General features: G+C 41.9%; 1 protein-coding gene across 1 annotated transcript in view; it reads left to right on the top strand.

Annotated features, from left to right (window-relative positions):
• Nucleotides 1–17,180, top strand: part of CPVL (carboxypeptidase vitellogenic like) — a 1,169,046-nt gene that overhangs the window by 641,799 nt on the left and 510,067 nt on the right. Inside the window, exon 10 of the mRNA XM_044066818.1 lies at nt 10,258–10,356. Coding sequence (XP_043922753.1) covers nt 10,258–10,356 — 99 coding nt within the window. The remainder of the gene's footprint in view (nt 1–10,257; nt 10,357–17,180) is intronic.

Here is a 17,180-nt window from a genome sequence, read left to right as displayed (position 1 = left end):
TAGCTTTTGATTTAATTTTATCTTTTGTCATAGACCACTAATCCATCCCTGTATTCATAAACACAGTGCTCACACACCTGACAAAGTTATGGGTACTATGTTTAGTATTTGTAATGTCATTAATGTGAACTGCAATAATGATGTGCCAGTAGATCACTGTTATGAATCTCATAGTGCTGCACATAATACACACTTCTGAAGTGTTTGCACCAGTGTCAGAGGGCCAGCAGACACTTGTGCAGTGTTGGCACCGGTGTAAGAGTACCAGCAGAATGCATAATGAATTCGTAACAGCTCCACTTTTAAAGGCCCGCAAACAAGTAGATGCAAAACTCAAAACTAAAAAACAAAAAAGTCCACAGCATATAAAAATGACAATGTAATAATGCTGAAGTTAAGCTCTGTCTTCTTTAATTACTAAGCCTTCATCAGACCAACTTCATTTAAATAATTTTCTCTAAAATCACGAAAGTCATAAGATGTCACTTCCTGTTATAAACACTTTTTAATGAAAAAATAAGGTTTGTTTGACAATGTTCTGATGGTCTTAGTAATTAAAGATGAAAGTGCTTAACTTCAACACTATTACATTGTTTCTTCTTTCCTGTGGACAAAATGAATTCATTTAACAGTATTTGCAGATAAACCTGTGATACTGACCATAGTAAGCCGTACCTTTCACTAATACTCCTGTGGTATGGTTTAGTTTCGCAGGTATGCTCTGTGTTCTGTGTAACACAGTAGGCATAAATCAATGAAAAGTTGAACAGCTCTGGTGAGGAGAGATTTGCTTGTGTCAGTCTATTGTTGTGGTACAATATGCTTAACACTCCATGAGCTTCACTGTACACATCTCTGTGTAATTGATAATTGTCACTGACTACTGTGTCAGTTACAGAACAGGTGGCATATTTCCTTTTAGTGCAGAAGTCTCTGGGTGGTGCTGCACTCCTGAGTGTGCTGTCTTACCCAGGAAATTAGAACTGGGTAGTCCACCACTACAAAGAATCCAGTCACAAGCAGAGTCCCTCAGTGATCGGTCTTGCAAATGCTCCTTTTTGGCATTTACTTCTCTGAAATCATGGCCTCATTGGCCTCTGGTTGACTAAATTTGTAGATAATTGAAAATGATGAGCAGTCACAGAATCCCCCACTAACACAAATGTTCTCCATGTAGGGCTGAAACAGATATATAACTGGTGTCAGAGCCATGGACTAAAACTAAATACCAAAAAATGCATAATAGTATCCTTCAGGAAGTCGTCCACCCCTGGTTAACTGTCATATTACAACACACCCCTAAGAGTTGATCCACTAGTCAAGGACTTGGGGACATATATAGACAGTAATCTAGCCTTTGACCATCACGGCGGGTGTACAGTAGTGAGACAATTATTCTGTCTTGTACAACTTAAAACCAAAGGTATGGTGTCTAGGTCTAATGAAGTCATTTTTTCACTGTTTTTGGCCTTCATTAGACTGTCATTGAGAACTCCCCTTTGGTATGTACCTAACCAGCCATATCCAACAACTGGAACGTCCACAGGGGTTCCTCACTAAAAAAAATACAAGAGTGTAAGTAACATGTCCTATGCAGACTGCCAGAAGGAGCTCTCCCTTTGTTCTGTTTCCTACAAGCTGTTGAGGGGAGCAGTATTCCTGACATACAAAGTATTGTCAGATCCTGCCCTGATGGACCTTCTGCACATCTGCAAAACAGCACCAGAATTAGCTGTTTTAAGACCTAAAACCTGCCTGTGATATAAATAGGACCTGCTGGACAGACAGGTTTGTGTCCAAGAGGCTGCCCTTTCTCTGGAACAGGCTCCCCATGCACTTGGATAATTGGATGGGGAACAGGAAATTCCCCCTGGTTTTGTTACCTGTGTCTCTAATGGACACTGGCAGTCTGTAAATGTTTCATCTCCCAGGCCCCCTGCTTGTATATGTTTCATCTTCCAAGCTCTTGCCTTACACTTACCAAGGGTAAAATAACTTGTCAGAGATTTGGGATGCATGGTAACTTAGACTTAAAAAGGCCTTTGTGGTTGTTAGCCTAGTAGTCATCCAATACGCAGATGACTCCACTATCATCTGCTCAGCCTCCTGCCCCTCCAAACTTCTACTTAATACCCAAACAGCCTTTTCCAAAATTGAATCATGGATGCAATCGCATCACTTGGCCCTAAATGCCAACAAAACAAAGCTAATGATATTTACTCCCACTAAAACTTCCCAGATGTTCATCGTGTTTCACTGTTGCAGTCATGACTGTAGGGTTCTCCCCTGCCGGCAGGCCCTCGGTCGGCCAGAATCCCAAAGTCTGGGTCCGGTGTCGGCTGTTCAACCCTGCTCCTTGACGTCAGAGCGCCAGGAGTATAAAGCTGACAGCCGACACCATCTTCTCCAGTCTTTCTTGCCGTGCGGTGATAGCAGTTCGCAAGTGCTGGTCAGTTGACTCCTGACGAATATTTCTATTTACTTCGGTCCGAAGACTTTCTTCTCCACTCACAGCATCCCGTTGGGGAAACTTTTTTCTTGCTCCACTCCGATGTCAGAAAAAGTTAATAATTGTATTTCATGTGGGAAGCAAATACCTCATAAGGATTTTCGTTCTTACTGTATTCCTTGCTTAGGCCCTGACCACGATGTAGCTAGTTGTCGGTTTTGTGCTAGATTCATTCAACGTACAATTAAGCGAAGGTACGATTTTGCTTTTCATTACTTCGGTAGGCGCTTTAACTACAAAATGTTGTCGGATACGGTTCCATCTACCGGAGTTCACAAGTGTCGAAAGGATAAAGACAGGCCTCCGAGGTCCAAATCTGATGATAGCGCACATGTGGAGCCAGCTTCAGGTTCGGCCGTCGTCAGTGAGGCGCTTTTGCAGCCCCTGTTGTCGGCCATTTCAGAACCAACGGCCGAAACGGACTCTCATGAGGAGCCAACCAGGCCTTTAAATATCTCTGTTGCAGGACCTTCGGACAGTGCTCCTTCGGATGGGTCCGGAGCCGCTGTGCAGGTACCGGCTTCCGAAGGGGTTTTCAGGCGTACTCATCTTCAAGTAAAGGCAAAGCCAAAGACAAAGGCAAAGACTCCTTCTAAATCAAAGACTTCAACACAGGCCTCTTCTGAACCGGCTCCCAAGTCACAGAAACAGTTACTCAAGATGGCGGAGGATTTACTTACAATGATTAGGGGTTCTCATCCCCCTCCAGACAAAAGGCCAAGGCAGGATGTTTATTATGATTCCTCTGATCAGGCTTCTGTTTCCTCAGTTTCTTCTTTTGATCAGGAATATTCTTTCCCTCCTTATGAGGATTCTGATGCGGAAGAATCCATTCCTTCAGCTTCTCCTCCTGAGGATTTTTCTTTTGGGGAAACTATGCATGAAATGAGGGAACATTTCCACTGGGAGGGACAGGAGTATTCAGAATCCAAGAAAAGACTGAGGGATTTTCTTCTTCTTCCCCAACATAGACCCCTGGCTATTCCTCCTGTTTTGGATATTGTGGATGATGCCTTTTCGGAGGCTAACTTAACTCCTGATTCTTTCCCTCCTGCTCCTGTTAAGCCTGATAGATACTACAGGGTTCCTGGTTCCCATCAGGCAGGATCGCAGAAAATACCTCAGGTTCAAGGCCGGATCGAGGCACTTTCAATTCTCTGCGCTGCCCTTTGGATTGTCTACTGCACCCAGGGTCTTCACCAAATGCCTGGCTCCAGTAGTAGCTTACTGCAGACTCAAGGGAATTCAAATTTACCCTTATCTGGATGATTGTCTAATTCAGGCAGACAGCAAGGATGTCTTACTCCAGCATCTGGACTTTGTACAAAACCTCCTCAAATTCCTGGGATTCTCTGTAAGCATAAAAAAGTCAAATTTGACACCATCACAACAGATAATTTTTCTGGGTGCTCTTCTAAACACTACAACCCAGATGGCATTTCTGACATCCGAAAAACAATTACAGCTAGCATCAACTTTCAAAGCCTTGGCAACTCTAACCCGTCTATCTGCAAGGAAATTCCTGCAGGCTTTGGGTTACATGACCTCCTGCATCCTTCTCGTACCATATGCAAGACTACACATGAGGAAAATACAGTGGTACCTAAAAAGTGTATGGTCTCAACATTGCCAAAGTTTGGACATACTGATTCTCGTCCTTCCTTGCCTTCAAAAGGAATTTCTTTGGTGGTCCAGGGCATGTGCTCTAAACAAAGGGAAGCCCTTCCGTCTACCTCCTGCCTCTCAGATTCTAACCACGGACGCCTCGGATTATGTTTGGGGAGCCCATTTTCAGGGCAATTGTCTGCAGGGCCTTTGGACAAAGGATCAGATGCACCTGCATATCAACTTAAAGGAAATGTTAGCCATTCAGAAAGCTCTGTTGGCCTTCAGGAATCTCATACAACCAGGACAACTACTAATACGGACAGACAACACCACAGTTATGTGGTACATAAACAAGCAAAGGGGATCTCATTCCTACCCCCTTTGCAGACTAGCCATGGATTTATGGAACACAGCTCTAGCTTGCAATCTGGATCTTCAAGCTCAGTTTCTACCAGGGAAACAAAACTTACTGGCAGACAGTTTGAGCAGAAACCTTTCGGATCCACACGAGTGGATGCTGGACACCAAAATATTCAGGATGATAACAGCAGTATGGGGATGTCCTCACATAGATCTCTTTGCATCCCATCTAAATCATCAGCTACAGAATTTTTGCACCAGGACTTTCCACAGAGAAGCTTGGAAAGTGGATGCCCTGTCATTCAGTTGGAGGAACCTCTTGGGATATGCCTTTCTGCCTCTACCTCTTCTTCCACGAGTTTTATTGAAGATAAAACAGGACAAACCCAAGATGATAATCTTGTTGGCTCCAAATTGGCCTCGGCAGTTTTGGTATCCAACTCTAAAAAACCTATGCCTGGAGCCCCCTTGGATTTTACCTCAGTCTCCGAACCTTCTGTCCCAGCATCAGGGTCGGGTTCTACACTCTCATGTCAGAACTCTCAGCCTGGCTAATCCAGGACCTTTGATTTCTTCTTTCCTACCCAAGCAGGTTATGGATGTCATTTTAGAAGCCAGACGTCCTAGCACTAGAAAATCTTATGCAGGAAAATGGAAAAGATTTTGTTCCTGGATGCAGGCTCAGGATTCTGATCCTCTTCATCCGAACATTCCTTCAATTTTACTTTACTTGACAGATCTCTTACATAAGGGTCTCTCTTTCTCTTCCATTAAGATCCATGCCTCTGCTATTTCTGCTCATTATAATACAGACCCTCCCATCTTTTCCCACCAGCTCATGAGACAGTTCCTCAGAGGAGCTAAGAACTTAAGACCTCCTAGATCTCCTCCTATTCCTGCTTGGGATCTCAATTATGTTTTGGAAAAACTAACCTTGCCTCCTTTTGAGCCTGCCGCTTCTTCTGACATCAAGTTTTTATCTTGGAAGACAGCTATCCTGTTAGCACTAACCTCTGCCAGGAGAGTTTCAGTTTTACAAGCCCTTATGGTGGTGGAACCTTATATTATTTTTCATCAAGACAGGGTATCTTTGAGGACTAATCCGACCTTCATGCGTAAGGTGGTTTCCAAAGTGGCTTTAAATCAAACTATCCACTTGCCAACCTTTTTCCCCACTCCTCAAAATAAAGGGGAAAGGATCTTACATTCCTTGGATGTACATAGACAGCTACGTTTTTACCTGAACAGAACCAAGGACATCAGAAAATCAGAACAATTGTTTGTTTCTTATGCTTCAAGTTCCCAAGGTAAAGCCATTTCTAAACAAACCATTTCTAAATGGATTGCTCTTGGAATCAGATTTTGTTATTCACACCATGGAAAGCAAATCCCAGGGAGCATTCGGACTCATTCCACCAGAGCTGCTGCCACTTCTGCGGCCTTCCTCAGGGGAGTTCCTACCAAGGACATTTTGGAAGCTGCAACTTGGAGTTCAGTGCATACTTTCTCTAAGCACTACAATTTACCTCTCTACTCTAAGTCTAGGGCAGGCTTTGCCTCTGCAGTCTTGCAGGGCCTTTTAGCCGCCCCTTCTTCTTTATGACCTCCTCCCTTTCTTTCAGCTTTGGGATTCTACCCTACAGTCATGACTGCAACAGTGAAACACGATGAACATAGTACAGTTGTGTACACCTACCATAAATGTAGATGTTCGAGTGTCTTCACTGTTGCAGTCTGCTCCCTCCCTCCTGTCCCCTCTTATTTTTACTTTTGTGTGGTTCCTTTTTTCACCATTCTTCTGAGGTGTATTTGCAAAGGTTATGGGACCATTTTCATTTTGGAACTCCTGACATCTGGGGCAAGAAAAACTGGAGAAGATGGCGTCGGCTGTCAGCTTTATACTCCTGGCGCTCTGACATCAGGGAGCAGGGTTGAACAGCCGACGCCGGACCCAGACTTTGGGATTCTGGCCGACCGAGAGCTGCCTGCCGGCAGGGGAGAACCCCACAGTCATGACTGCAGCAGTGAAGACACTTGAACATCTACATTTATGGTAGGTGTACACAACTGTACTTTCCACAAAGTCCAATTTTCCATCAAAGCCACAATAACATCCCTCTTGAAATCGTTCCTAGTACCAAACTACTTGGCATTACCATCGATGAAAACCTAAAATTAGACTCCCACATCCTCTCAGCAATCAAAAAAACCCACCAGAAAATCTGCCTCCTCTACAGACACAACTACTACCTTACTCCATCTTCCCATCATACCCTTGCATCTACCTTCCTTCTCCCCTCTCTCTTGTACGGTGCTCCCCTATTCTCCAACCTACAACTCTGATTCCGTGCTAAACTTGAGGCCTGTTACAACAAAATCTGCAAATTTGCAACCAATTCTAAGAACTCTTCCCATCACTGTCACTCCCTACACACCCTAAACTGGCTAGAACTCCACAACCACCTAAAGTACCTACAACTTACAACAGCCCACAAACTCGTCTTTAAACCAGCAGAATGCCCCTCTCTTGCTAAATCTCTAACACCCTACACACCTACCTGTACCCTGAGATCCACAGGCCAAAACCTCCTGCATGTACACAAACCCATCCACCCAACTGGTAAACTACTACTATCCCACACTATAGCCAAACTATGGAACAATCTCCCCACACCACTACGTAATATACCTAACCACAACAATTTCAAATCCATGCTTCTCTTCCATCTCTCCTCCAAATGGGAATGTCCTTCACATGCTCCTACCTAAAACTCCCACACTACTAACTCCACACCTAAATCATCATTTCTTTGCCTACTTTAACTTAATTCAGAGATCTTGCTCAGAACACCTTTTCATAAATCTTTTGCATGCATGCCTCTGGCCTACCTTACTCATATTCTCAAACTTTCATTGTTTGTTTTTCTTATCCATTGTACCCATAATATTGTTTTCTTCTGTAATATTGTAAATTTGTCTCTATTCGTATATATTTGTATGTCTGTTTGGGGCTTTTCCCCTCGGGTCTCCACTGAAAAAGGGTAATTCTTACCCAGCTGGACCAACTCGGTTAACAAATGCAAATAAATAAATAAAAATAAATAAATAAACACCTATTAACTTATGACTGTGTATGGGGAAGCAATGTCTAGCAGCCCTACAGTTGCAGACTGATAATGGTGACACCTGAATGTGTATACCTTGAGACTACTATACTGTAATATTTAAAATGATATTTAGTTATGTGAATGCATTCATCAGGGTCCTCACTGAACTCTATGACAGAAGGTCTTCTGCAAACAGGGGGCTCACTGTGATACTTGATAATCGTATAGCCTGCAAATGTAACATATTTACCTGGATTGTTACATACACAAATGAGTCAGGAAGGGTTTTAGGGCTAGTATAGCCTTCTTTTAAGAGACTCCATGGACTGACAAGCATATATTCTTTCATACATTAAGAACAAATAGCAATGGTGGCGTATTGCTCTGTTACATGCTTCCTGCTCTGTGATTGCAACAGGAAGCAACTTGGAACTTTTCATACTTTGTACTGTGCTCAATGGTGATGGCAACATTAGCATGCTATGCTAATGGGGTGAGCAAGCAATTAAGTGCTGCTGCTGGCAGAAACATTATTCCATCACTGCTTTGAGGATGAGGTGCATGTGGTAGGTTTGATGTACCACAAAGGAGTATGTACTCAGTAGCTGTTTGCTACCCATATGAAGTATATTTTATTTTATTTATTTTTTAAATTTTTGAGTACACCGATGATACTCATCTCTTTGTTGTGCAAAAGATCAGCATAACAGGAAGATTAGGGCCTTATTGCAATGCTAACATGTGCATGAACCACAAATCAGCTCCTATAAAAAGTTGCATTGGCAGTGAACCAGACATAGTTGTCCGTCCTGCAGGCCTTCTAGGCATACAGTGGAGTATGCTTGTGGTATGTTGAAGTGTCTTGACATTTTTCTGTATTATGTAGGGCATGGTATGTGGATTTTACTGAATATCACCCTTGTGCAGTTGAGTACAGTGTCTTTAAGGCTCATTATCAGTGTTTGAAGCTTTTTGTGTACCCAGTGCGCTTCTGCCTTCCATGGAGTACCCAGGCTCTTAAAACAACTAATCTGAGCAGTGTTAGAGCTTTGGAATGGATAAATTGTTTTTGTGATGATTGTATGTCAAATAGTACATTACGGGCATTCAAGCTAGATTCACTGTTAGCCGAAGCTCTGTAGCTTTCATTCACAATTAATTTATTTTTGTTATGGAAATTCAAATGCAGGACTGCCATCTTTGACATCTAATGTTCTTGTTCATGGTAAGACGTGAATGACAGTTGGAGTTCTTTTTGATATTTGTAAAATATTGCAAAGTAGTATCATTGAGGCTTCTTAGATAGTTGCTTTAAGTAGTAGACTGAGGTTAGTTGCATTTCCATTGTGCTCTAAATTAAAAAGATGGAGCATAAATTGTGAACATGTTAGTGCAGAGAGTATAGCCATGTTAGTAAATTTTACTGTAAAATATATGCAGTTCCAAGCTTAATTCTATGGTTAGCTCATACAATGATTACATTTTTGGTATGGTTTTAGAGTAGCAATTTTATACAAAGACCACAGGATAACATCTGTTTGTATAGAAGTAGTGGTCCCAAGATGTTAAGCCTTATACATTTAGTATTACAAAAAAGATCTAAAACTGTCCACATTAATCTGGGTTATGCCATATGTTCAGGTCTTCATAAATTTCAGTAGATCTTCTTTAGCATTATCTGTTATGACATGCATGTTAATTTTTGAACCAGCCACTTTATAATAAACATGCTTTGCAGATGTGATGCCATCTCTAAGGAGTACATAAAACATGAAGAACTTGAAAATAATACTTCACATTAATATTAGGTGAGATTTAGTTCCCCTGTGAGGGGGACTGGTTTCTGTAACAGAAGGGTACAGACTTATTTTACATTTAGTTTTTATTAAATTTGTATATATATTTTTTCTGTTTTTCAGTCATATGTGATTTGTAGTAATAAAATGCTAGTGAAAACATATTTTGAGAAAGGGACATTTCCAGTACAAAGTTGGGGGCCAGTATAATGTTTAAGGTGGTTACCTTGAAAACACAAAGTATAGGGTTTGAGTCTCACCTTTGAGAAGCATGGCTAGGACTCCTGGGGTCATTAATCTAGTAATAACCTATGCACCTATAAAAAAGGGACATGATTCCAAGCCATTTTTAGAAAAAAATATTTATCCCATTTATAAAGAAAACTTCTAAAGAGTAAATTTAATAAAATGATTGTGAAAGCCGCAAAGTACATGATCTTATAAGGCAAGCTTTCATTATCACAGCATAGGTTAGTCCTGTAATTAAAATAGCTTTACCCACTATTAACCAAGTTCAGAATGTGTTTGCTGCCTCATTGTGTCTGTAGCTATAGCACCGTTTAGCCAACAAGGACTTCAGCAGCATGCAGATTAGTTTAAGCTGCTCTTATATTATGTAGGAAACTAAGAATGACCAGTATCGTAATGTATTCCATTTTGTTGAAGAAGTAAGTTTTTCTAGACCCTGGGCCTTTTTGTATGGTGGACTCAGAGTAAAAAGTCTCCAGTGTTTAACAGCATTGTTACTGTTTCAAGAAGCACAGTAGTACTTACAAACAGGAAACAGCACTGAAATGGAATGGTGATTCAGCAATAATGAAGCATTACCTTATGATAGAATATAGTAGTTTGTAACTATGTAACGTTTACTCACTAGGTGTTTGATGCTCTGCTGAATGGTGACACAACTCCATATGCTTCCTTCTATCAAAATGTTACAGGCTGTCAAAACTACTTCAATTTTCTCCAGTGCCAGGTAACTCGTTTTCATTGATATAGCTTGTTAAAATTCGTATTTGTCCTTAAGTGATTGTGTCAGCAAAACAGTAAATTCACTGTAGTATATATGTTGTTGCTACTATGATAGGGACATTAATTTGCCTGCATAAGTAGGATGGATTCATTTTTCAAGTCAGATTTTGCACTGCAGTGGTTTCTTTGTTTTCCCTTCTGCTTATGATTTTCACAGACAAGGAATCAAGGAAGAGCCAAAAGTGAATGAATCCAGTTTGGATACATTAAAATATCACCCTTTTGTTTGCAGATGGCATTGTCCTCAGCTGCAAGTGACTGATCTCTAACATTCAATGGAGCAGTTCACCGAGTACGAAGAGTCCAGGATGAAAATCATCACTTCTAAGTCAGAGGTCGTTGTACTGATGCACACAAGACTGGATTGCTGTCTACAATTGAGAGCAAATTAGCTTCCTTAGATCTAGAGTGACTATGCAGATCTTGTTCATGAGTCACAGTAGAAGGGATTGGGAGACTGACCAACTCCCAACTTGCCTGGAAATACTTGGATGCCACAAGATGTGGTGCAATCTGTTTCTGAAGACATGAACCTAGTCTGTCTTGCTCAGAGTATTAACACCTGAACTCTCTCAGGACAAAATGTTTGAAAAAAATTGATGGATGGTGTTAAGCATGTGCCTGGGAGGAGATGGACTTCATCTTTTCCTTATTCAACTGCTTCTGCCTAGCTAGAAATGGCCATTGTGGTGATATATCTTCCACAGGCAGCTTGCTGTCTGCAGGTGCATACAGCTCTAATTACTTTGCTTCTTTGACTTCCTGAAGTGCTCATTCTTCATTGGTGATGGGATCCTTTTCCACTGCTGAGTCGTGCTTGGTGAGGTGCATCAGTTCATCTCCCACCCTCAGTTTTTGTCACTGTCTGTTCGACAGTCCCATGTGGTAAGGACCCTTGCATTGCTTCATCCCCTGCCTTTAACTCTGTATTGTTATCTGTTGTTTCTGGCATTGCTAACATTAATCAGATGGTTTACATTTATCACCATTTCTGTACTTGAACTGTATCAGATAGAATGTTCTCCAGCTTTAAGACACCCACGCCGCACACTGCCAGGAGTAATAGGCTTCTTCATAAACCTACTAGGGGTCTGAGGGTCCCTCCCATGATACCAACATATGGTATCCTCCCAGGACGAACAGAAGGTCTATTAACAGTACTGATACCACTTTCCTCTGTGCAGATGGAGGCCCACTCATCATCACAGAAAAGAGGTTGACAATTTAAGAGCAGAGTCTAAATGTAAGAATAGAAACAAACATTGTGACTCATTGTAATGATAGAGGTTCATGACCATGGTCTATGTAGGACTAAAAGCATATGTCTTAACTTGCTTAGAATCTAAAACTTTCCTTGGCTCCAACTTGTTTCCTAACCCAAGTGCTTCATGCTCAACACTACTTCTCCAGCTCTCCAGTGTGCCTCTGGGGAAAAAGTACATAAAGGGAAACCAAGAAATGACTTCCAAACATATTAAAAAAAATCTCCTTGACCACATCTGCCAAATGCTTTGGGAAAGCGGATGGATATGTTGAACATGGACTATGATCCTACAGACCTGTTGATATGGTAAGGCATAACTTTCATTTCTGACTAAATTAGATCCATCATCAAACCAGAGCATGATGTTATGGGAAAGAGTAGTGGAAGCTAGGATAAGAAGGGAGGTGATGATTAGTGATCAGCAGTATGGTTTCATGCCAGGAAAGAGCACTACAGATGTGATGTTTGCTCTGCAAGGGTTGATGGAGAAGTACAGAGAAGGTCAGAAGGAGTTGCATTGTGTCTTTGTGGATTTAGAGAAAGCATATGACCGGGTGCCTATAGAGGAGTTGTGGTATTGTATGAGGAAGTCAGGAGTGTCAGAGAAGTATGTAAGAGTGGTACAGGATATGTACGAGGGTAGTGTGACAGCGGTGAGGTGTGCAGTGGGAGTGATGGATGCGTTTAAGGTGGAGGTGGAATTACATCAAGGATCAGCTCTGAGCCCTTTCTTATTTACAATGATGATGGACAGGTTGACAGACGAGATCAGACAGGAGTCCCCATGGACTGTGATGTTTGCAGATGACATTGTGATCTGTAGTGAGAGTAGGGAACAGGTGGAGGAGACCCTGGAGAGGTGGAGATATGCTCTAGAGAGAAGAGGAATGAAGGTCAGCAGGACTAAGACAGAATATATGTGTGTGAATGAGAGGGAGGATAGAAGAATGGTGAGGATTCAAGGAGTAGAGGTGGCGAAGGTGAATGAGTTTAAGTACTTGGGATCAACAGTTCAGAGTAGCGGTGAGTGTGGAAGAGAGGTGAAGAAGAGAGTACAGGCAGGATGGAGTGGGTGGAGAAGAGTGTCAGGAGTGATTTGTGACAGATGAGTACCAGTAAGAGTGAAAGGAAGGTCTACAAGAGGGTAGTGAGACCAGCTATGTTATATGGGTTGGAGACAGTGGCACTGACAAAAAGGCAGGAGTCAGAGCTTGACGTGGCAGAGTTGAAGATGTTAAGATTTGCACTGGGTGAGACGAGGATGAACAGGATTAGGAATAAGTATATTAGAGGGTCAGCCCAGTTTGGAAGGTTTGGAGACAAAGCCAGAGAGGCAAGATTATGTTGGTTTGGACATGTGCTGAGGAGGGATGCAGAGTATATTGGGAAAAAGATGCTAAGGATGAAGCTGCCAGGTAACAGGAAAAGAGGGAGGCCTAAGATAAGGTTTATGGATGTGGTGAGAGAGGACATGCAGGTGGTTGGTGTGACAGAGCAAGATGCAGAGGACAGGAAGAAATGGAAACAGTTGATCTGCTGTGGCGACCCCTAACGGGAGCAGCCGAAAGAAGATCAAACTAGTAGGACCAAGGTTCAAGCTCATCCACCTGAGTGACACCATGAAGGCATATCTTTGACTGTGAGCCCAAAGGAAGACACGGACCAAGAGATCACAGTCTTACAGTACGTGTCAGAAGTATTCAGAGTAACCCCATGTTGCAGCCACATAGGCAGCTTAAAGACGCATTTAAAAAATGCTTGTTCATGTAGCCACCCCTCTGTCAAATGTGCTGTAGGCATAACAAGCAAGTATTTTATTTTAGTTTAGTTTTAAATAGCTTGGCTTCCACCTGGACAAAGCAAATTTGGATTTTTTCAGCACCCAAATTACTCAAAATCAGTGACCTTTTCTCCAATTAATTTTGCTCTGTCCACATAAAATTTTGGCTGTCTGTGCACACCCATATAGTGCGGGATATATTCATCCCTTATTAAAATGTCTTGCCAAGAGTACAGGTGAATTTACAGACAGATTCTAATTTTCTTTTGGCAAAAAGGAAGTGCTTGTTCATAAAGAACACTGTTATGAAGATCCAAATAAGGAGGCTTAACATGTAAAGCTCAAAATTCCAAATTCCTTTTTGGCTAAGTTATGGCTACAAGGGAAAGAGTTTTCCATGGCAATGATTTCAAGTCAGTTTTAGATGCTGCCTTGAAAGGAGGTAATGTTAACATTTCTACCATATTGAAATCCCCAGGTGGGGATGGATTCCTTGAATAGGATGTGATTTAGAATGTACTCCTAAGAATACCTTAAAAACCTTTATGGAAGTAAGAAAATAATTGTGAAGTCCTTGATTGAAATTAGAAATGTTAGCAAGGTGAATTTTAATAAATGATTAGCTGGTGCCTGTGTCAAAAATTTGGGAGAGATTGTTTGAGTAGAGACAGGTGCTGAAAATGGATCCAGTTTTTCGGAGGTAGCCCAAGAGAAGAAAACCTATCCTTGTGCTTTTAGTGTTTGAGCCCTAGAGGCAAAACTTTATCCATTTATTTTTACATGTTTGCCTCATAATAGGTCTCTAGGCAGAAGTAAGGACCTTGATGTACCTGGGGGGGGGGGTATGCAGTATTCACAGACATTAACAGAAGCAGGAAAGCCATTCACTTAAATGATGGAGTGAATTTTCAGATGAGGCTTGTTGGATTAATGAGTGTGCAGCATTCTGAAGGGTTTCAGTCACAGATGCTGCTCTAGAAGATGAGGCCAAAGCACAAAGAACCATACTTGGTAAGGCCAGAAAGGGATCTGAGAATCTCTTTGGACTTGTTCCATCCTGCTGTTGGGGTAAATTTTGCTGTAACTGGAAATAGTGTAAAGGCACAAAGTAACCACTGGGGGCAGCCTTGGATGAGAGCATCTCTTGGCTAACTCTGGAAAGGGTATTAGGATGTAGAAGCTGCTCCACTTTGATGTTAGCCATTGAGTTATATAAATCAGTGAAAGACTTCTCTTGTTGACAGATCATCTTCCATGATACTGATGATCTGAGGGACCACTCATGTGGCATCAACAGACAGAAGGTGGACTTTTTCAAAAGAGAGTTGGCTTCCACAGGGGTAGATGTGGCTACCAACACTGGAGTGGTTGATATAACTGAATTCCCAAACTCTCATAGCTTCTCAACACAAGGGATGAGAACGAGTCCCACCCTGCTCATTATGTACCATACTACTGCCATGATGCAGTGGATGCAAATGCACCTTGAGGAAGGGAGTTATAAAACTCATGCAGAGTGAGGAGGACCTCCTTTATCTCCAGTAAACTGATATAAAGACTGCCATCATCTTGTGACCATGCATCTTTGACTGTGCCCTTGGTAGAGCTTCCCACACTAGTGCAGAGTTGTGTGTGATGACAACCACTAGGAGAATGGGGAGGTAAACGGTGATGCCTAGGGTACAATTGTAGGGTAAAAGCCATCATTACAGATGCACTCTGTATGCTTTAGGGATCTTGATATGATTGGATAAGAGGTCTGCTTACAAGTGACCACTATGTCTCAAGGGTCCACTTCAAAACTCACATATGTAATCTTACATGAGGTGATAGATAAATTGTAACCATCATCAAGCCATAACCCCAAGGCAAAGAGCCATTGAAACTGTGTGGAACTAAAATAACTATGACACTGCCTGTTGAATGGAAGGAATCCTGTTTAAAGGGAGACTGGCCTTGCAGACAGTGTGTCCATCATGCACCCAATAAATGTCAGTCCCTGATGGCTCCATCTGTTACTTTGCTTTTAGGTACCTTTAATTCCCAAGGGCTGAAATAAGAGAGTCTGTGCTAGCACTAGCTTCTGTAAAGTTGATACACCTAAATGCAACACATTGCCCCCTTGCAGGCTCTGGTTCAATCTAGCAGTAGATGTGCTGAATGGAAGCACCTGAATCTGATAATAGCAGGCTGTTACCTTCTTTTGAATGAAGTTTAAGATTCTCATTGCACTCTTTTCATGGGGTGGGATGTCAGGCAGAAGAGCGTTCAGACTGGGAAAGGTATGGAAGAGATCTGTATAGCCTCTGGATGTGTGTCTGAATTCACATCATGTGTGATGGCCAGCCACACAGACCAGTGTAGGAACAAGCAACCTCCCTATCTGCCTCCAGAGTAATACAATTGGAAAAGTATTCAAGTAGTCTGGTGCATTTGTCCTCCAGCTGCTGCTGTATAATTCCTTGTATATGGGCCTCAGTATTCCTGATTCTGCTGAGAATGTTTGCCTCTGGCCCATTATCCATTCTGGAACTTGACATAGCCACATTAGTTCCTCCCAGATTTCTGTGAAAAGTGTAGTAGGACAAGACAATGACTTTGTTTACCTTTCTGTGAACATCACTAGCAAAAATAAAATAATATTCTCTTCTGCCCTTGTATGTTCCTCAAAGACAGCATCCTTGTTGTCAAGGGCTTGGGGCTTGGCTTACACACCTTAAAGACAGGATCACACATCAGATCCTTCTCATCAGAGGTTTCACTATATTGCACATGCATGCGCGCGCACACACACACAGTGATAGGCAGTCCTGATGGAGAATTGAAAAGTCAGCAAGCAAAAGAGAGTAGTAGTGCTGAAACTGAATTCATCCTCAAGTCTTGGTGAGTACCTTTGCAAGGTGGACCCTGTTTTTCACAAAATCTCACCAAGATGACACTGATATAGAGACTGTATTTATATAGCATATATCATGGACAGAAGTAAATCAAAAATAAAAGACAGCTGGGTGCACAAGACCCAGGATAAAAATGTGCCAATGCTGGTAGGCGCACTGGTGCAAGGACTGGAAAAAATGACAGTGTAGAATCCTCAAAATAGGGAAACATTCCTACAATGGGGCCAGGCCAGGCCTAGGGGGAGGATGGCCTCCCTGTTGTAGAAGGAAGTAGCAGTCCACAAAAACCAATTGGCCAAAGAACAGCCATAAAGACGATATAGTTGACTATTGAGGATAAAGAAATTGTGTTGTTACTATTATGTAAAAAGGCCAGAATTTCCAGACACTAGATGTATCAGTAAAAGCAAAATGAAAACTCCAGCAAAGCTAGAACTTCCACTGAGTGACCTCCAAACCTCTTGTATCAGAGGCACATGGGATATATGCAGATGAACCTTATAAACCTCAGGTGTTTCAGCTAATTGGCGATTCTGAATGCCCATGACTTGTTTCTTTGTTTTAATGGACAATTTCAAGCCAATAACGCCAAATCCCACTAGCTGTGGGTATGCATATTTCAGCCTTGTTATGACGTCATCAGCACAGCACAAGCAGAGTGTTTGACTCAGCATAAGAAACACAGGGCTGTTATTCCCAGCTGATGTCCATTATCATTAGGGTCACTGCAAAAATACCCCAAACAACAAACTAAAACAATAAGTGAGAAGGTCACTGAAATATCAATTAGTAAAAACAAAATGAAAACTCCAGCAAAGCTAGAACTT

Source organism: Protopterus annectens, chromosome 3.part1 (genome assembly GCF_019279795.1).
Source record: "Protopterus annectens isolate FY-2018-M chromosome 3.part1, PAN1.0, whole genome shotgun sequence".
NCBI lineage: Eukaryota > Metazoa > Chordata > Ceratodontiformes > Protopteridae > Protopterus > Protopterus annectens.
The sequence above is the reverse complement of the archived record's forward strand: the minus strand, read 5'-3'. Positions and strand labels throughout refer to the sequence as shown.